The 22,425-nt window shown below is 39.8% G+C and overlaps 2 protein-coding genes across 3 annotated transcripts; both read right to left on the reverse strand.

Moving 5' to 3' along the window:
• Positions 1-6,246: 6,246 nt before the first annotated feature.
• Positions 6,247-13,611, reverse strand: sdhaf4 (succinate dehydrogenase complex assembly factor 4). The gene is made up of 3 exons (XM_046353776.1): positions 13,430-13,611; positions 9,329-9,442; positions 6,247-8,138 (listed from the first exon to the last, which is right to left on the reverse strand). Exons 1-3 carry the CDS (start codon positions 13,512-13,514, stop codon positions 8,029-8,031), a joined length of 309 nt encoding a protein of 102 aa, XP_046209732.1. The 5' UTR covers positions 13,515-13,611; the 3' UTR covers positions 6,247-8,028.
• Positions 13,612-14,366: 755 nt separating this feature from the next.
• On the reverse strand, positions 14,367-20,386 carry LOC124038209 (T-cell leukemia homeobox protein 1-like). 2 transcript variants are annotated; one of them, XM_046353775.1, is made up of 3 exons: positions 19,769-20,386; positions 18,486-18,687; positions 14,367-17,258 (listed from the first exon to the last, which is right to left on the reverse strand). In XM_046353775.1, the coding sequence occupies exons 1-3, from the start codon at positions 20,196-20,198 to the stop codon at positions 17,048-17,050; spliced, it is 843 nt and encodes a 280-aa protein (XP_046209731.1). In that variant the 5' UTR covers positions 20,199-20,386; the 3' UTR covers positions 14,367-17,047. The 2 variants fall into 2 exon arrangements, with proteins under 2 accessions (XP_046209731.1, XP_046209730.1); XM_046353774.1 differs by having other exon boundaries at positions 18,486-18,723; positions 19,769-20,383.
• Between the last annotated feature and the right edge of the window lie 2,039 nt (positions 20,387-22,425).

Below are 22,425 nucleotides of genomic sequence, written 5' to 3' on the forward strand. Positions count from 1 at the left end.
CTACTTTTCTGACAGCGCTCCTGGGTGAATAAAGCTTGCTCACTGTCCAAAATCATCCCCGTTATAGACATCTATTTCTTGGTTAGTTTGGCCTACATTTCCCAATCTTGTTTGTAAAGAAAGCTCTTAATTGTCAATCTAATGTGTCAAACAAAGTTCCTAAGAGCCTTCCAGGTCTTTCTAAAATCCCATCTTTGTGTGAAAAACAAACAACTATGGTTGCCAGGCTGAAACAAAATAGCCTAGAGTTTACAATCATTTGTGGTTCCTAATATTTTAACTGTGATTCGCTACGTAGGTCCTAGTAACTTTAAATGATTGCAAGGGTCTACACAAAGTACAAGTCAAAGATCAAACAATTGAGAAATTAAAAAATACCAGTGCAGGGCTTGGGGGGGGTTCCATGTACATTTAGTTGAGATTTCTGACTCAAAACTGAGAATGAAGAAAATGGTAAATGTTCCGTTTTTTGTTTTTGAATTTGAAAATGAAAATCGGAAATTGACTTGTTTTCTCATCTATTGTGTCAAAATTGGACATGGAACAACAGAAAACAAATCAAATGCATTCAATTTTTGATTGTAGTTTTTGTTCATACATTGAAGTACATGCCTCCTCGTAGAATATTCACGGGGCTTAGGGGGTGTGTTTACAGCCTAGGTTGGCAGCACAAAGAAACGATTAGACTGTGTGAGTGTGACAGGAATATAAAAATACTCATGCTTGCTAAAATGCATGACTTATTATGAAATTAGCATGCCAATAGAAAAACTCAACAACTGAACAAAGTTGGCTTGCACTAGCTGACTATTGACTAGCTAGCAGGCTAGTTAAGTTAGTCCCTCAACCTGCTACAAGATTAAGGTGGCTTCTGTAGTTTGTTATTTCCACTTTAAAATATCAGACCTGATTTGTCCTAACTAAAAGCATCAACCCTCTCAAAAATGTCAATAAATTATAATCCACACAATAATTAACATTTTCTGCTACTGCAGGATTATTTTCCTGCTTTGAGAAAATTTTAAATATTATGACCCTACATCTGTACATAGACCCTGTGGGGAGGTGAGGGGGGGGTTGATGATCAATGATACGGAACCAGTCTAATATTGCTTGGTTAATTATTCCCCTCCCCACAATCTTCCTCTTTCTCACACACCGACAATCTTCCTCTTTCTCACACAGTTCAGTCCTATGGACGATCCTCTCAAGGTCCTGTACTACTCATCCTACAACACCCCAATGAGAAGCAATAAACCTGGCCCCGTGACTGTACAGTAAGTGTGCGTAACTCTCTAACCTTGCTATACCTACTGTGCTGAGACAATATGACTCTAGAACAGTTTTACACTATTTTAAATGGAATGCTCAACAGTGATTATCTCTCGCTCTCTCTCAATTCAATTCAAATGGGCTTTATTGGCATGGGAAACATATGTTAACATTGCCAAAGCAAGTGGAATAAACACTCACAAATGAACAGTTAACTCTCTCCTTCTCTCGCTTGACAATCTTTACAGGTCATTCACAGATGGTATGGTATGTAGGCTGGTTGACGCCACCTGCAGGCCTGTTTGAGGGACAACAGGACAGTACATATCAGAATTCTTGGACTTCAGCTGAGACCCTCCCTTTACACTTCCTTGAAAGCATGACGCTCTCAAAGTGTGTCTCTCCATTTCTCTCATGTCATGTGGTATTCTCTCGCTCTCTCTCCAGCATACATTAGGGGAAGTTGTTTGCACCAACATCATTGCCAAGCAGTTGACTTGGCAAAGTTCAAATGTCATACAAAGTGGGTCATGTTGAGACCCCAAATCCTGTCTGTCACTGAATCAATTACATATCTTAAACATATTCAGTTGGTGTGGTTTGTACCTTGTGAATATTCTCTTTTGATTGCACAAATATTCCCATTTGTTCTCTCAGCTTGAAAATAAAGATGTTTTTCAGAATCATTGCCGCAGGCATATGTTAAATAGTCAGGCGCTTGCACATTGGAAAAGAGTGGAGGGGTCCGAGAATTAAGAGGCAAAGGCCTGAGGCTATAGCCCACTAACAAATGACCGGCCAGGCCTGAGTATTTTACATACAGTATATGTCTATGGCAGTAATTCTGAAAAACAAATTTATATTTTATAGCAGAGAGAACAAATGGGAATATTTGTGCAATCAAAAGGGAATATTCACAAGGTACAAACCACACCAACTGAATATGTTTAAGATATTTAATGGTGTAAGTGACAGACAGGAGTAGGGGGCTCAACATTACCCACTCGGTATGACACTTGAACTTGGCATGTCACATGTGTCACGTGACTGGATCACAAACAGACATATCTAGTAATCATAAAAGCAACGTTCAGGGAATTGAATTACTTTTGACATTTGCCCAGTACTTGAAGGGTGAATAGAAAAACTTCCACAGACCTCTTTGAAGGTGCTAGCACATTGCTGCCATCTAGTGGATGAAATTGTTTACAACACAGGAGTTAATTCTGTAAATACACTACAATTCAGCCATATGAGACTTGACACAGGATTAATAATGCTAACTTCAATCCATATCAGATATAATAATATTGAGTACCTTGTTGTACATATAGTGCCAACACATACATGAGCATACTAATACAGCCTGTCACATTTAACACTTCATCCAACGTGCTTTACCGTAAAATGTTAAAACAGGCTTTAAAAAAAGAAATGCTTGCTGAAGTGGATTGCTGGATTTTGTTAGTAGTGAATAGATGTGTAAAGACCAGGGTTGGGTAGGTTACTTTCCAAGTGTAATCCGTTGCAGTTACTAGTTGCCTGTCACAAAATTGTAATCGGTAATGTAATTTTTGGATTACCCAAACTCAGTCACGTAATCTGATTACATTCTGTTACACTTAGATTACTTTCCCCTTAAGAGGCATTAGAAGAAGACAAAAATTGATTTACTAATTGAACGACATCTATTGCAGAATAAATCAATGTTAAAGTTTACATAGCTGGCCATATATGGATGTTATATTTTACTTTATGGGTTGGTTATGTAGGCTTCTTCTTACCCATAATACAATTGAATCATATCTTTACATTAAAATCCAAAGTCTATCAGAATTGCATTCATTCCAATAAATGTTTTTCCCCTGGATCTTCAAGAATAGGACTTGGAAATATGGAAGTATAGATTAGCCAAATTGTTTTACTTGAGCATGACCCCAAAACTAAGGACTTATTAGCCAGCCCTACTCTGTTGTTTCTGATTTTGTGGTCATGGGCTCATTGATTCGAGTTGAAAAATAAATGCTGTGCTCATGGAATGGCATGCTTTGTGCACTACCGAAGAAAGAAAAGCCCCACTTGTATTCCATAGGCTTGGATCCGCAATGTGCAGCTGTTGCAAGTGCACATTATTCATTGTCTGTCCATTGGTTTCAAAAACAATGATTGATAGGCAGCTTAAACTTCTTGAATTCAACCATTATTGGGTTCAAATACACATTTAGATTTGTGAACAGCAATCCACAACCAGAATCCGTAAGGCGCTAATAGCTAAATGATAGCCCGTTGATGTGAATCACACTGCTGCTGTATGTGGATATCAATAATAAGTGATATTCGTATCGCCGTAGACTAAACCATTGCTGTCCTCCTTACCTCCAAGCGTTTATTCAAATTGGGTAATCTTTGCATGTCGACAGCAGTCTCATCATTGGTAGACATACTGTAGCTTGGACTGTAGCCTACAAAAGCCTATTCCTGCTCTTTTCCCGCGATCCATTAAACACATGTGGTGTGTCAGTGATCTCTGACTTGTGGTCAGACTCGCTCAGGTGGAACAAACTTAAACTTGCGCCTTTTTATCAACGCTGATTTGAATGTCATTGAGAAAACAGAGAATGGTCAAAGATCTTTTCGCAAACATCCTTTGAGTTTAAAAGTAATCCTCAAAGTAATCACCTAGTTTTTCAAAAGTATCTGTAATCTGATTACTGCATTTTTGCTTGTTACGTACCAGTTTTTTTTGTAATCCGTTACTCCCCAACCCTGTTAAAGACAAAGTAATATCATGAAATATAATTATGTCAAATATTATTATTATTTTACCACAGACCTTATTATAAAATATTTGATTTTATATCACAGATGAAATGCAGCAATTACATTCCTTTTTATTACTTATAAAGAGAAGGAAGGGAGGTAGGGGGATTGGGAGTTTCTTCAACCAAACCCATCTACATCCATCTATCCACTCTTGTCCCACACCCATATCCCTCCATCCAAGTGCCATCTGTCAACTTTCACTAAAAACCACACTTGAAGCAAATATAAACATTCAATTAAACCGATTTAATCAAAGGGCAGTTGAACAAGAGTGAGACAAGTTTAGCATGGGGGGGATACAGTACGCCTGGCAGCATGAGATTGGTGCCAACATCAAAACAACTTCCCCTAATGTATCCTTGATAGAAAGAGAGAGCGAGATATGTGTAGAGTCACATCGTCTCAGCGCAGTAGGGTACAGCAGGGTTAGAGAGATATGTGTAGAGGGTTAGAGAGATATGTGTAGAGGGTTAGAGAGATATGTGTAGAGTCACATTGTCTCAGCGCAGTAGGGTACAGCAGGGTTAGAGAGATATGTGTAGAGGGTTAGAGAGATATGTGTAGAGTCACATTGTCTCAGCGCAGTAGGGTACAGCAGGGTTAGAGAGATATGTGTAGAGGGTTAGAGAGATATGTGTAGAGGGTTAGAGAGATATGTGTAGAGTCACATTGTCTCAGCGCAGTAGGGTACAGCAGGGTTAGAGAGATATGTGTAGAGGGTTAGAGAGATATGTGTAGAGTCACATTGTCTCAGCGCAGTAGGGTACAGCAGGGTTAGAGAGATATGTGTAGAAGGTTAGAGAGATATGTGTAGAGGGTTAGAGAGATATGTGTAGAAGGTTAGAGAGATATGTGTAGAGGGTTAGAGAGATATGTGTAGAGTCACATTGTCTCAGCGCAGTAGGGTACAGCAGGGTTAGAGAGATACAGTGCCTTGCGAAAGTATTCAGCCCCCTTGAACTTTGCAACCTTTTGCCACATTTCAGGCTTCAAACATAAAGATATAAAACTGTATTTTTTTGTGAAGAATCAACAACAAGTGGGACACAATCATGAAGTGGAACGACATTTATTGGATATTTCAAACTTTTTTAACAAATCAAAAACTGAAAAATTGGGCGTGCAAAATTCGGAAATCAAAATAACGAAACGTAAACAGACCGTGACAGCACATTCACAAGAATTATCAATGTAAACTACAGACTTACTCTATGTACAGTACTAGGGGCTACTTTATTTCAAGTATCCAATTTCTACATTGAACCAGTTCTAAAATGACTTTACGAAACCCCTGCTCTCAGCCCTCTTCACTCCAGGAGAGGCTCAAACAGAACATATCTTTTTCTTTAGCGTGTGCCTGTTGGATGAATGTATGCCAACTAAAAAAAAATACAATGGACGCATCCTTACAGAAACATTTGTTTCACTACATCCCTTCTTGTAAACAAAGATACAACCAGAGACGCTGTATATAGTGACGAGATGGTCTTATTTCCACCAGAACAATGGGAGTCGTCCCAAAGGCTTAAGGCAGGCAATCTGCTTACTCTCAACCAGTGAGATGAGCAGACAGCTCCCAGACTGTAGCGAACACTAACCTCTAGTGGGGGGCCACGTCTGTAAGAAACTAGTATATACATTCGTCTTGTGCACATTGTTCACAGTATTTCATAATTTAATATCACAACTAAACTCAATACAGGTCAATAAGGACATATTGGTGTGCTGGTATTAGAACACGTTTGTTATCTTTGTGTTAAAAATGTCTCAATACAGCCACACACATCAGCAACAGAGGGCTCCGACTGCTTTTATACTGAACAAAAATATAAACGCAACATGTCAAGTGTTGGTCTCATGTTTCATGAGCTGAAAAAGATGGAAAAAGGCACACACTGCTGCTCATGCTCTCAGCTGATAATTATTTATAACATTTCGACCCTTAGGTCTTCATCAGGCATCCATATCCCAAGTGGTGGAAGGTAATTTTATATATATATATATATATATATATATATAGGGGCAGTACTCAGTAATCGACTTCCCAGCACCAATTGTATTGTGGACTTGGCTAAACTGATACTAACCTCACACTATTTTCGCTTCAGACTTTTTCCTCCAGACCAAAGGGACAGCGCTAGGGCTCCTAATTATTCAAACTTATCTAGGAATGTTTGAAAAACAGGTGGGGCTGAATCCAGACCTCAACTCTTTTCTCTCCAATATTCACCCAATTCAACATTTTTGTGATCTATACAGGCAACCAGGAAGAACTTTTGGAATTCCATGCTTATCTAAACGTTGAATGAACACCTTCATTTCACCATTAACTATCACCTATCACAAATCAATGTTCTTGATGTGATGGTTATTAAGGACAAAACTTCCCTCTCTACTGGAAACCTACGGACAGGAGTACCCTCAGAGGTGTCAGCTTTCATCCACGTCCACTTATTAAAAGTCTCCCTAAAAGTCAATTCAGTCGCATCAGAAGAATATGCAGCTTTGATGCTTCTCATCAGAAACAGACCACGAACCTCACACAAAAGTTTAAGAGGATACAAAGACAATTGGGAAAAACATGCCAATGATAATTTTGAAGTACCAACAGTTGGAAAGCCTTCAACCAAAAGTTAAATAAAAAGCAGAACATGTCCCATCATGCTTCACCCAACACTCACCATTGGGGAAGGCATTTAATGACGTTGTTAGGAAGCACTGGTACATTATTGCCGCTCACCCACAATCGAAACCCATTTTAAAATATCACCTAGGGTTTCACAAAATGTAGAGATATTGTCAGAGAACCGTTACTACTCGCAATGGGCCAGCCTGGTAAAGGTGGTGTCATGCTCTTGTGAATTTTGGGTAGAGCCTATATGACAGGTGTCACACATGTGGTTGGGCAGTCAACATTTATATACTCACATTCTGTCTTTGTAAAAATCCCCTTCATCCCCTAATGTTGACAATTTATTATGGATCCCAGAACATTTCCATACTCACGAAAAGCTTATTTCTCTCAAATGCTGTGCAGTCAAGTGAAATCCATTGATCACAGCACAATTCAATGATTTAAATTGACCGATTTTCTTCAATGAACTGTAACTCAGTCAAACCTTTGACATTTTTGCATTTATATTTTTGTTCAGTACATGTTACAGGGGAAGGGTGTGCCAGTCAGACAAGACGTAGAAGAGCCGCTCAGGTCAGGATGCCAGGTGGTTGCCTGTTGAGTGTCGCTGAGCAGGAGCGCTTCCCTTCATTGTACAGTACACATAGACTCAATAAACAACCAAGAGGCAGGAAAGAGAACGAGAGTAGAGTGAAAAGAGACAGGGGCTAATGTAGGAATACTGACCAGATCAGAGGCATTGTCGATGACTCAATATAATGAGCAATAATCAAAAAGTAAAAACATGCCAGAGTAATCTCCAGATTTTTTTTACATTACATTTATTCACAACATTGACATCCCTGTACAGGAAGCAATAAACTTGCATGACAATCGTTCACTATCAGTGGAGGCTGCTGAGGGGAGGACGGCTCATAAAATAGTTCAGTATGGAGTAAATGGAATCAAACAGCTTTTTTGGGGGAAGGGGGGGTTGTCATTCCATTAAGAGCCATCCTCCCTCAGCAGCCTTTATTGTTCACTGGGTCGTCATGTCTCATCATCATACATCTCAACAAAGACAATAGTGTGCAAAGTGAGTATTGCACCATAAAAAGTAAGTGAGACTTGTTCTACAGACTACATGTGTTTAAATGTGAAACTACAAATCAGACTGAATGGTTCATGGGGAAATAGTCCAGACTGATTCAGTATGGTGTACTAATCCTGGTCTCTTGCACAACCATCCTCAGACATGGATGCATAAGTTATAGATAAGATATGTCCACATCACACGTGTAATATACTAGGAATGGAAACTAGAAGTCGACACAGCGGCCCTTCCTCTCCCAGTCCCCGTAGCGCGTGGGTTCTGGGCCTCGGGGCCCCCCCTGCTCCTTAGTGGCTGGGTTCACATCATCAGGGAACTCTGGTAAATCAATGGGGAATGATTAGTGTGAGAGGTAATGGAGCATCCTAGAAGGTATCTGCAACCTGTTGCCTTATCTGTGACATAGTGAATATACAGTGCAGTCGGAAAGTATTCAGACCCCTTGACGTTTCCCACATTTTGTAAAAACTGAAATATCACATTTACACACACTACCGTTGAAAAGTTTGGGGTCACTTAGAAATGTCCTTGTTTTTGAAAGAAAAGCACATTTCTTGTCCATTAAAATAACACCAAATTGATCAGAAATAAGGTGTAGACATTGTTAATGTTGTAAATGACTATTGTAGCTGGAAATGGCTGATTTCTAATGGAAAATCTACATAGGCATACAGAGGCCCATTATCAGCAACCATCACACCTAATCCAAGTTTATCATTTAAAAAGGCTAATTGATCATTAGAAAACCCTTTTGCAATTATGTTAGCACAGATGAAAACTGTTATTCTGATTAAAGAAGCAATAAAGCTGGCCTTCTATAGACTAGTTGAGTATCTGGAGCATCAGCATAGAAAGAGGAGTGGGAGGCCCCGGTGCACAACTGAGCAAGAGGACAAGTACATTAGAGTGTCTAGTTTGAGAAAAAGACATCTCACAGGTCCTTAACTGGCAGCTTCGTTAAAAAGTACCCACAAAACACCAGTCTCAACATCAACAGTAAAGAGGTGATTCCAGGATGCTGGCCTTCTAGGCAGAGTTCCTCTGTCCAGTGTCTGTTCTTTTGCCCATCTTAATCTTTTATTGGCCAGTCTGAGATATGGCTTTTTCTTTGCAACTCTGCCTCAAAGGCCAGCATTGTGGACTCGCGTCTTCACTGTTGACGTTGAGACTGGTGTTTTGCGGGTACTATTTAATGAAGCTGCCAGCGAACATTAGACTCCGTCATTTTAGAGAATTTGGCAGTACATCCAACCAGCCTCATAACCGCAGAACACGTGGTGGTCACACCAGATGGTCACCCGATTATGACTGTTTTATGATCTACACTCCTACCTTTTTTTAAATGAAGGTATCTGTGACCATCGGATGCATACCTGTATTCCTAGTTATGTGAAATCCATAGTTTAGGGCCTAATTATTTAATTTCAATTGACTGCTTTCCTTATATGGACTGTAACTTGTTAAAATTGTCGTGTTCATATACGCAAAAAACAGTGTATTTGTCCTACTTTCAAGGGGATCCTTTATCTTCTCATCATTCATGTCAAAGCGGCCCTGGGGGGTTTTGGCCTTGCGCAGTGGCTCCTTGTCCTTAGCTGCTCCACTTGCTGTCCGCAAGCATCCTTTACACAAGAGAAACACATTACAGCTGAGGCATTAACCACTTCATACCTAACCGATACATTTGTGTTGATATTTTGAGATGATTTTTACAACATGAGATTATCGTTTAACAGGTGGCTTGAGAAGGGTATCAATCTCTTGGTGTAGATTTTCTAATCAAATGATGTATGCGAGTGTAGGAACCATTTCCTGACTTAAAATTAAAATAGTTCACCTAATTTCAGTTTGTGACAAAACAAGCTAGTATAGAGAATCATTGTACCAGGGCTGACAACTTTTGAAGAAAGCTTGGAGTGAGATTTGCCATGTGAATTTCATTGCCCGCTGGCACAACCCCTAGATGGAAAATGTTACTGTTTAAAGCTAATTTCCTGCAATTCTACGTATTGTGACATAGCTTAGGTGCAGAACCAGGGTGGATTTTGTTTTAAACACACAGAAAACAGGTCAGGTGTATTCAGGAGGCTTTGAACATTAAATGAACACACACAATTCAATGACTGCTACCTTGAGATTTTTTTTTCGGGGGGGGGGGGGTGAAATTTAAGGTAAAATTTTAATATCTATGGTCAATGGCAGTGAGTAACCAAATCAGGTTGCAGTCTCCTTGTCCATCGACTGCTTTCAAGGTATGGACACAATTTTTAAAATGTGGGTGAACTCTTTAAAAATAAGTCTGGAAGAAAATCCTGCTTGCTCTCCAGAAGGGTTGGCCTCCTTGTTACAACAATTCATTTCTCAAAAATCACCCAGCCTTCAAGAAAAATCAAATGAATACCAATATGCAGGAGGTTTATGCCTACGAGTTGAAGATCCTTGCGAAGGGTCAGAAACCTTCCGGTAAAATCAGGAAATTTTCCTTGGGATGTTAAATCCGTGAAATTACCCTTTCGCTTAAAATCATCCCAAAAAAGTTAGCTTATAACAGTGAACCTTTTTTTATGGGATACACAAGGCAATTCTAGATCATATGGCATATTTTGGATAAACTATCCCCAATTTAATGGAATTGCAACCCCCTGCATGCACAGTGCACTCTTCCATCACATGCGCAGTGCACTCTTCCATCACATGCGCAGTGCACTCTTCCATCACATGCGCAGTGCACTCTTCCATCACATGCGCAGTGCACTCTTCCATCACATGCGCAGTGCACTCTTCCATCACATGCGCAGTGCACTCTTCCATCACATGCGCAGTGCACTCTTCCATCACATGCGCAGTGCACTCTTCCATCACATGCGCAGTGCACTCTTCCATCACATGCGCAGTGCACTCTTCCATCACATGCGCAGTGCACTCTTCCATCACATGCGCAGTGCACTCTTCCATCACATGCGCAGTGCACTCTTCCATCACATGCGCAGTGCACTCTTCCATCACATGCGCAGTGCACTCTTCCATCACATGCGCAGTGCACTCTTCCATCACATCTTCCATCACATGCGCAGTGCACTCTTCCATCACATGCGCAGTGCACTCTTCCATTCCATCACATGCGCAGTGCACTCTTCCATCACATGCGCAGTGCACTCTTCCATCACATGCGCAGTGCACTCTTCCATCACATGCGCAGTGCACTCTTCCATCACATGCGCAGTGCACTCTTCCATCACATGCGCAGTGCACTCTTCCATCACATGTGCAGCTGATTCTCAAGATCTTGCACACTAATGAGATGCTATTGAGCTCACACTTCTACACTGTCTGAGCCAAGGACAACCTGCTTTCTGGGAAGTTTTGATTAATACCTGGGTGGGGTGAATACATTTTATATGACACACATTATTTTTTGTTAACTAATAAATAGTAGCCTACAGCAAAGTGTGTTTAAATAATTTCTAACTTGTTAACAATTTCTGCTAGTTAGTTTTTGCTACCATGTGGGTTTTAGCTTGCTTGAGCCTGCTAACTGAGGAGTGTTAATTCACAAAATATATAGCCTCATAATTCATTTTCAAAGACTCCAAGTAGGCATATAAGATTTAAAATATGTGACTTGTTTCAGGAAACTAGACATGTGTTGTGCGTCACTACTTCACAGGAGAGACATTTGAACATAAACGCTTTTTTCTTAATCAAAATGCTTTTTTGGCAGAAATGCCTTCTGGAACATTTGAGCTTTCATGTGCCTTAATAGCAAATGTGTATGCCATCTGTAAATACAAATAAAAAGGTTAAATTACAAGCCTAGTTGGTTTAGCCACAGAAAATGACAGCAAACTTCCCGCTAGCTATGATTGGCTGAGATAATGATTGGGCTGGACATCCCGAGAGGCATGTTCGGATTGGTCTGCCATGTAGCGCGCTTCTGGCTATAATATAAGCTGGTCAGTATGTGCAGGTAATCCTTTCTAACACTTTCTTGTTTAAAGATATCACATAGTAAAACTGCATAAGTGTTGTTCTCCACAGGACCGATTTTTGAAATCAGTGGAATTAGAATATGATAGTTAAGGAGATGATTGCAAATATGCAGACTGAGTCAGAAACAGAACACACAGAAGGCTGTTGGAAACACCTGTCTCCAGATTACATCTTCAAACTAAGGGGCAACCATGTCATCAGTAAGTCTAGCCAGCTACATTTTTAGATATTACACTTAATTGTCAGAATGTAATTTCCATTGCAAGTTAAAGTGTACTGTTTGCTAGCTAGCTAACATTAGCCAACTGGCTAGCTAGCTCATGTTACATGTATGATCTGTGTAGTAATATTATTCGTATCTCAGAGCCATTTGCATTTCTAGTTAGTCTAATGTTAGCTAGCTAACATTAAACATGGTTGGTTAGCTACCTGCAGATCCATGCAGGGTAGTAACGTTATGAGTTGGGATTATGGTTCATTGTTTAGCTAGCTAGCTACATGTCTAAACAATTCTCCGCTGTGCAAGTATCCATTTCAATAGAATGTTATGTCACTGCGACAACTGTCGATAGACGTAGCTGGTAAATTTGCTCTGGCTATCTACTCCAATTTCAGAGCACTCTTGTCGGAGTGTGCCAGAGCGCAGAACAAGTGACACGTTTACGAGCGCGTCACCCGGCATCAGTAAACGTTGGCAAAAAAAAAGCATAATTAAATTGTTGCCAGCAGCACAGCTGCAGTTACCAACGCTCTGGGTAACATAAAAAAGCCTAACCAGCTCTGCTAGGGCAAGTAAAATAGTCAGAGTGAGCGGTTCTCTCATTTGTGTATGGAAGTAGCTAGCAAGCTAGCCAACATTAGCTTGGGTACTAGTCTGCCGTTAGGTCAAAACGCTCAGATCAACCCTACTTTTCAGCCAGAGCGTCCAAAACGTTCCGAGGGGGAGACGCTCTGGATTTACGAATGGTCAAATTGACAACGTTCTGTGTTTATGAACACTCCAGATTAAATTAAATGTATAAACCAGATTTTAGTTTTAAGCGATGGGTGGGGCTAAAACTTAAGGGTGTGAACGACGCTGGATGGGTGTAGACAAAGAGCTCTCCAGTGGATACCAAAATATTAAAGGGCCATTTCCTCAAACGTGAGTTTATCAACTTTCATTTTCTCAAACGTTTATAAACTTTCAAAGCAGAATTACTTTCAAATTGTATCTCAACTGTAGTGTATGATATACCATTTTCTAGCTCTGAGTCTCTACTTTTATCCAATGTAAAAAAATATATATATATAAAAAATGTTGCTACATAAGACCGAATCGAGCCGGTCGGTCGCATGAGATTACACTGGCAAAATTGGGAAGGTCTGTAGTGACGCCTCTAGCCAGAGATGCAGTGCCTTAGGCCGCTGCACACACAGACTGTCCTACATTGCCGGGAAGAGTTTAAGAATTTAAGAGCTTGCAATCAAGCGTTTCACTGTACTAATTACACCTGCTGTATATTTTGCACGTGAAAAATAAACGTCGATGTTGATGTAGTTTACCTTTCTAGCCAGCAAGCATGCGCACATTGTGGCTAGCCGCTTTGAGAAACGACACTTCAAGTTAAGGCACGCACCTGTAAAAGCAGACTCCATGAATAACACTTTGGTCGCACGAAGAATCGATGTAGAAGCACATACGCGTAGTAGAGACATGTTCATTACCGTTAGCTAGATACACTGGCTTGATAAGAAAGGTCAAACAGGCATTTACACAACTTTATGGTGTTTTGGCAAGCATTAATGACGTCTGGAACGTCATCATATTGCGACAAAATGAACTCTGCAGTAACTACGTATGGACACCAGGGCGAGCCAAAGTAAAATGTGTGAGTCAATCAGGATGCAGTGCAAATCAGAATCCTTGGCACGACCATACCCTAAAACCTAACCTTAACCTCTACTCTTACCCCTTACCTAACTCTAACCTTAACTATTTCAAATGTTAACTGCAATTGGGTCAGAGTTGGGACGTCCTAAGGATCCCGGATAGCACCAACCATCAATCAGGCATTGGGATAAGATGCAGCCTTGTACACAACACAACCTAGCACCACTGGTATGTCCCTGTGTAAGTGCTTTCATCATCATGTCTTCTGGATGCAGAACGTGATATAACATAATTATGAATGTCTGTGGGAGAAGTCATGGGTCTATATGTTCTTCTCCTTATACATTGTATGCATGTGTGCATATGTGGAAAAAGAACATTTCTGTTGCCATGACTATTTGTGACACACACAGATTGAGGTTTCCCATGGGTTCTCTTGCTCTCCTTGGATGCTTTATCACTAAAAACAGTGAAGTGTGGAAGAAGTATGGTGTAACCTATCAATCCACCGATCAGTGGTCCAGAGGAGATGAGAAAATAAAGCCTTGTTAAAAATTGGGATACAACTTTGGCATTCTTTTATGGACAATATTTAGTCTCTTGTTATATTTTAAACAAGATAACTATTCGGTTAGAAGAGCCAAACATTTTTCAAATACAAAGCCATGAAGACAAATACGACAAATGATACAAAATCATTTAATACAAATTTGTAACGTACAAATTGCCCTACTCTGTTCATGACTATGATTAAACAGTGATTGCAGGATAACGTCTGCAATAAACTATTTATTTTACATGCAGCTCGAAATTAAAAAGAACCTTGCTCCATTCATACATGTTCAATTCAGAGACATAGGCTACACAATGATTTATGGCTTTACATGGTACAGTGATTCATCTGGGTCTAGACACAAGAGATTATACTGTAGCTAATTTGACTCATACAGTCCTATTCATAAATCAATAGGATTTATTGCAAATGAACTGTAGCAATGTTCATGAAGGACATGACACAGATCGGTTTATTGCAATTTACGTTTTAACTTCTTAATTGATGATGTTCAGGATATGCTGCTTTGTTTCCCTGGTGGTGAATGAAAAATGCATGGGCTGAGTTATACATTACTGTAGTATAAACAGGAGACTAAGCTGTAAACGCAGCGTTAACGCTCATTGGTAGTGTGTAGTGATGAATGCATTGCAACATTATAGATTATAGAGAAGCAAAGCCCAATAAAATCAAATAGAGGACATGTTTAGAAATATCCATACATCATACAGTATGTTACAAAAAGGGTGCAGAATAATAGCAAAATAAGAACTGAGGAATATTTGTGGCTGTGTCACTAATATTGTTTGATTGTAGTTAAAAGGTGGAATTGTGGCAGAGAAAACAAGCAGTAAATGCTCACTTGGTCGAAATGCAATAACATGTTAAGACAGTTCTGAAATGCACAAAGGACATGTATTTGATTGCATAAACCAAGCCTAAATAATTTTCATTTAATGAAAAAAAAAAAAATAAGAATACTGATTTTTTTTAAATGAGAAGACTGAGAACACGAAAGAAATGCAAGGTGTTGCCTAAACCCTCACTCTAATCTGCCGCTCACTGTGCTTGTTCACTTCTTTGAAACGTATCTGCCATTTTGACCACCTTTTTCCCTTGAGGGCTTTGAAACAACTGAAAGCCAGCATGCTTGCTTGGTTTAGGAATTTCAGGAGTTTTGGAAAAGCCACTTAAGTGATGCTGCAGTGCTGATATTTCTGAGTAGAAGGGGAAATTCTACCCTACATTCCTTTTTGACCATGGGGAGAGAGGCCCTGGACTAACTCACTCTCACACACACACACACACACACACACACACACACACACACACACACACACACACACACACACACACACACACACACACACACACACACACACACACACACACACACACACACACACACACACACACACACACACACACACAGAGCTGCATAAGTTCAGCATCACACACACACTTTACAGTTCAAAGAGTGTTACACTAACACACAAGTACAGAGCCACATACTCCATAATGTAGATTCACATTAATCATTATCATGCAACCAGTATCATTCACTTGCTGGAAACACCATTATAAAGGTCTGGTATTGACTAATAGGGCAGATATATACGAGGGATAGTTCCTATCGTCAAAGAGAGTTCTGGCCTCAGTTTTCCCAGACACAGCGATGTAATTCCTTCCATGCACTCCAAAATGCATGATGACCATTGGTTTAAAACAAAATATGACAAAAACACAAAGCACAACACTGCTGTAGTAATTATTTAAAAATATTTTATATGGCCTTATAACTCTTGCCTGTCATCATATGTATAAATGGATCACCAGAACTGAAATTATTAAAGGACTATAGCCTAAAGTACAAGAAAATTGAACAAATAACACCTTTTTTTACAGGCATAATTCAGCTGTTTACCTGGTTTTATTAAGAAATTATAGGCTAATAGTAACAATGGATACGGTACCTACCAAAAAAATAATAACTTCAACAAACTCAAGGCAATATTAATATTTCTACCGTCGTGCTTGTTTGAAAGATAAAAACAAGAACTAATATTGGATAATGAATTAGTAAAATATTTAGATAACGAATTTCTAAGCAAATACCAGGTAAATAGCAGACTGCAATAAAATTTCATCCAACTGAATAAGTGCTTGAGTGATGTGGTAAATGGTAAAAAGATAATTACTCATTTATAAGTGAGAAACTTCATGAGATGGTAAATTGTCAAATATTGTCACTGCTTCTTCCCTGCACAGAGAGAAAGGGGTTGCGTCTAGTCAACTGCTGAAACCTCATTTATAACCATTGTTATCAACATAAACATTGTTATGAGACACAGATAGGCTACTGAATGTATGCCACCGAATCGATACATTTTTCTTGAATTAGGCCTGTTCCTCAAATGATCAGGTATGAATATCTATACGTTTTCCTGTAAGAGAAAGTGCTAAAATAAGTGCTCACTTATTGTTGACTTATATCAAGGTATATCTATAGGCTTAGTCCATAATTAGGACTGGATTATGTTTTACTGAAAATGTTAAATAAAATCTTCTGAAATTAAACCACGTAAAAACAGGCAGATAAACTGAAACTCAAAAACCCATTGCTATTGAGCTCATGTCGTGGCTTAAGTTCACGGACACTATCAACTTAAACTTTTTTCGAGGCAATGTCATAAATCCGGTCCTCGTGAGTAATATTTTTTCAAGTCGTCTTCATGATCTTAAAAAGTTGTTCACTATATTACTACAATCGCTTTAGGGAAAATAAGGGAAAATAAAAGCGGTCAGAGTTTGTTATTCGCAGGCGGACACGCTGCTGAATTTGGCGGTGTTTTCAGTCCAGGGCTGGAGGTTCTGAAGCGCAAACAGGGAGCTGTTATGCAGGCAGAGCGGGTCCGGGTTTGCCGGTTGGTTTATCGTTTTCTGAAAAGCCTCCTGTTGGAGTTGCATGAGGATCCGGTTGGCTTGCTGTCGCTCTGCTTCTCTCTCCTCCGCTGTCTGGCGCCTGGAACACCGGAGACACGAGAGAGACACTGTGAGGCATCAGAGGGAAATTATATCCAAAAAAGCCTGCGTCGTATATGTACAGGCCTTGAGGCCTAAATCACATTTTGACACATAGTGAATGTCTTCTGGATTAATTTGAACACGTTTAGTCAATCATGATTAGCCTAGATTATAGCACATTGTTTAACAAAATTAGCATGGAGGCAAAATTGCTTGCTTACGCATTATTAACATGTTGGCTAAAAGCTGATATCCAAGTACAAATAGTCCACAATGTTCGACATTTTTCTCAGCCAACAATAGTCTATGTGGAAATAAATACAGTTTGGCAATTAATTTGTCTTCGTTTTATGGCATAAATCTTTCTTTAGATTTTTCTGTAATGTTCTCCCATTGACTGAATACTTATTATTAGGCCTAGACTATATACCATAATATTAATCGTTGATTGATATGTTATTTTTACATTTTTAAAATCCAATCTCCAGAGACGTATAAAACTGCTTCAGTAGACTACGGAAAACATCTTCCATCTTAATGCGTAAAAGACGTGGCCAAATTGGCCTTCCACTTTTACCCACGATATGTTTAATCTGAAAATAGCTTTAACAAAGACCTTAGAAATAAATATTTTCGTCTGAAATGACATTATTTCGCAAGATTAAAAAAAACGTTAACTTTTACAAGAGTAGTCATATGCTAAGATAATCATGATCCTACTTTTGTGGGATAGGATATAGTTAGTTGCCACAGAATGTAACTCATTATAAGACTGACTTTGTCTTTTCCGTGACTGTTGCAAGACAACATTAATTAACTCAATGCAACGGTTTAGATCCGAAAACTTCAATTGTAAAATACAATTTACGACCTGGGGTAGACAAAGAGGTGGGGCGATTGGATTTTGTAAATATTTGTTATCAAATGCACACAATTAATGAATGTCATATAATAGATAAAGACATCATTTTCTATGCGTTATTATATTAAAGTTCATATTCGTAAAACATCACCCAGATGTGTAGACCTTTTGCTATTTTTATTGGGTTTGTAGCATTCTTGGAGTGTAAATAAATTGCCCATTCTATACATAAAAGCACCAACAGACCTAAAACACACACATACACGCGCGCACGCACACACAGACAAACAAACTACGACATTCAGCGCTGGAGCGTACACTACGTTAAATGTGGCCTATACAGATAATCATCAGTAATCTCACCTCCATTTTGTTCGTCTGTTCTGGAACCATGTTTTGACTTGCGCGTCAGTCATCTTGAGGGCCTTAGCCAAAGCCGCTCGCTCTGCGGAAGCCAGGTACTTCTGTCGGTGAAAGCGTTTCTCCAGCTCGCAGATCTGCAGGCGGGTAAAAGACGTCCGGGGCTTTTTCTTCTTTGGGGGCGTTCGGTTCTGGTACGGGTGACCTACACGGCGTGTTACAGTGAGGGGTGAAAGCGCCACTGGATTGGGAGACGGATAGATGGGGGCAAAAGCAAGCGGCAAAATCAGAAAGAGAGCAGCAAAAGAGCCGCGAAGCAAGTTCAAGAAACGTCAGACATGGAGGGGAGATCTATAGCTCGCAGGGAAAATTAAAGGGTTAAAAAGCCGGAACGTGACACAAAGAAGCGCAAATTCATTATGAAATGTCAAATTCCTAGACCAAACATCCTATTGTTAACACTCTAAAATGATACATGCAGCCCCGAATTATATAAGTGGTTATATTGCTTGCTTCATATATGGCACCCCTAAAGGTTCTACATAGAACCCTTCTGAACCCCAGCGGTTCTTCTTCACAACCAAAATGTGTGTATTATTTTTGCATTATTATTGCTAGGTATTACTGCACTGTTGGAGCTAGAAACACAAGCATTTCGCTGCACCATCGATAACATATGCAAATCTGTGTACGTGACCAATAAAATTGGATTTGATTCGAAAATTGGTTCCTTATAGAATCCTTGGGTTTCATATAGGGTTCTAAATGGAACCCTTTTGGTTCTATCCAGAAACGTTGTTTCTAAGAGTGTAGGCATGAAGTTAACTTTTAATATGTCAGTTTGAAGGAAAATGTTCATGTTAAATCATGGAGCGATAAGAAGCAAAAATGTGTAAGTGTTAGCCTATACGTTGTTGTAGCAATTTGGGAAATGTAATTTAGGCTATTTCGATAGCATGTCTTAGGCTATGTTATCTAAGTCACTGTTATTTGTAGGTGCTTCTTATGAGCTCTAAAGGCCGAGTAAAATAAGTCAAAGCCATTGGTGTTCATCAACTAAAATTGTCTCATGAAATTACACAGCGTGTTAAGCAGTAGCCTAGCATATGATTTATTATCGATGATTTCAGAGCTGAGTTCACCAGGAACAATTACTAGGCTACGGACCAACATCAGGAACATAGCATGACCGGGATTGTCTCACAATAAACATGGCAACGCCATTCATATTGCTATTTAATTTCCAGACAACCAACCACATGTTATGTGCATTAGAGGTGGTCTACCTGTGAACCTGTCTTTGGTGTATCTTCGGTTGCTCTCCATCCAAGGGAAGGTAAATCCCGTCAGGTTGTTCATCGAGCCTGGTATCGTGGACATACCACCGGGGATGGTCGAGTGTCCACTGTTCAGAGGCCGGTGCGCGGGCACACGGATGACTCCAGCCGCGTTAACGTTATTCCCACTGACGTTCATCCCCATGTTCATGTTATAGGTGCCGCTCAGATTGGTTACCCCATATGCGTTGCTGTTATATCCAGAGTTGTTGCCGGTGAAGTTACCCGTCATGGTGTTGTAGGCAGTGCTGACAACGCAGCCGAGTCCATAGTCCGAGTCGGGCATCCAGCCCTGATCCACATTGTTGAGGATGTGGTCGATCCCAAAGCTGATGGGCTCCGCGTGAGTGTGCTGGAGATGCGCTCCAATATGATCCATGGCCTCCTCGAGCCCCCCGCGAGGTACAGAGGTGCTCCACGCGGTGCGCCTTATCTTGGAGCTTAAAAACGTATTCTGCTCTCGCTCCAGTCGTTATCTAATAAGTGTGGGTGCATGTGTGTGAGTGTGTACGTGTTTGTATGTGTGCGTGCGTGAGTGTATGTGTGTGACGCTAAACTAAAAGCGATTGTCTGTTTTTTTCTTCCTTTTTGGCTCAGGCAGCCTTGCCGGCTGGAGTAAGAGAGCATCAATCAAAGTGCCAAATAGGCAGAGCGAGATTAAGACCCAATTTTAGGCCTCGAGACTCAATTGGCTAAAGACACTACGGAGAGGCCACAAGCTCCTTCAGTGAAAGCTGCGCGCCTTCTCTATGGACTCGTGGCACACTTCATAAACACCAGGCGGAGTCTTGTGAAAGTAGGCAATGTTTATATTCTGTAGCCTATTCATTTCACCTCATGGTACAGTACATTTTTACAACATCAATTACAAAACTGTTTTACAAACCTCAAAGTAACCTAAGGTAAATAGGTGCGTGGTCAGCTCCGTGCAAACAGTGAAAGTGTTTAACGTGTTTCGAGAGCTGCGCCCATCCATCCATCCATCCATCCATCCATCCATCCATCCATCATAAATAAATAAATGGGTATAGGTCTCTGTGTTCAACTTATTTCAGGTAGGCTTAATGAAAGGTCTCCAATTGACAGTGGTTCTCGGGAACACAATTGAACTGGAGACAAATCTACGTCCATGGTCAAGCAAATACGCAACATTACGCACAATAAAACTCCATTCGGTTATAATTGGGGAAAAACATCAACAAATAGCCTATTTTGTTTTGCTACAAGGACAAGATGAGGAAGTAAATCGATTAATAACATACTAAACCTTTAGTTAACTGCATATCATAATGAATTTCAAACATACCTGCAATGTGCTCATATTTTATATAAAACGTATTAATGGAATAGACCCATGCGTAATTCCAAAGTTATTCAATTCACTTGTGAATTGTGGGCTCATCTCTTGATTCTATATGTAATTAAAATACAATACTGCCAAATAGATCCGTGCCATATACAGCCGGAAGGAGTTGATTGGGCTTTCAGGGGAAAAGAGAGATCACATAGGTCAATTCATGATAAGCATATCACGTTCTCAACTCCTATAATGATCTCCTATAATTACCCCATTATGTATTTATGTTTCCTATAGTGGCATCATTACAAAACTAATGTTTTTTTAATTAGCCATTGACTGAGTGTGCGTGTGTCAATACTCCCCCCCCTCGCATATTTCGGGAAATAAAATAAAAATAGTATAAACCATTTGACTACAAACTCGGTATTTTTAATGAAACAAATCCACTGTTTTATTCAATCTGTATACGTCATTAATGATCAATGGCTTTGTATTATGTATTCAATAACATTCAAGTTAAAATGAATACGTATTGGCTGCCTGTAGCATATCTAAATAAAATCCCAATAAATTATCAAAGCGAGTTTTTGGAATGCGTTATTAATCTACACCTAATAAATGTTTATAAACGAAAATTCAACAAACAAAAACATACACTTTAAAACAATTAAATGAAAATGAAACAATATGGGTCATTGATTTTTCTCTCCTCTCGAAAGCTTCAGGGACGTGATTATTTAACCGAGAGCATTAAAGTATTCGTATTTGATCTCCAGATTCTCACTGGCCTATTGACCAACATTAACGTTTAATGGCTCGCGGTGCTCCCAAACTTATGTGGTTTTCCAACTCGTTAAAACGTGGACTAGGCTAATAACGAACGTTGAGGACTTTCAGGGAGAGGTAAATAATTCAAATGAAATGCAATAGTCTAATAATGCAGTCACGGAGGACTGCACGCTTTTCTTTTTTCTTTTGAGAAAGTGTGTGTATAGGAAAATCTTGCCTGAATCTGTCCATTTAATAGGCACTATGATAAGGCTTATTATAATTCATCGCTATGGTGGTGTAAATGATTAGCGGTTATCATGCACAGTGGGCCATGGGTCTTGTGTGTGTGTGTGTTTGTTTGCCTGTGTTTGTCTGTCTGTGTGTGTGCGCGCGCGCGCGCGTCATACACTTCCAATCCAACTAGGAGTAAAAGTGGCAGCAGCATTTGATCAAACTCGATTATTGAGTGGCGACCTCCAATAGCAGCCCCGGTGTCGGTGTGGGGTTTGGCAAAACTTGTCTTTAGAGACATTTA

This window comes from Oncorhynchus gorbuscha, linkage group LG06, assembly GCF_021184085.1.
Source record: "Oncorhynchus gorbuscha isolate QuinsamMale2020 ecotype Even-year linkage group LG06, OgorEven_v1.0, whole genome shotgun sequence".
Classification (NCBI taxonomy): Eukaryota; Metazoa; Chordata; class Actinopteri; order Salmoniformes; family Salmonidae; genus Oncorhynchus; species Oncorhynchus gorbuscha.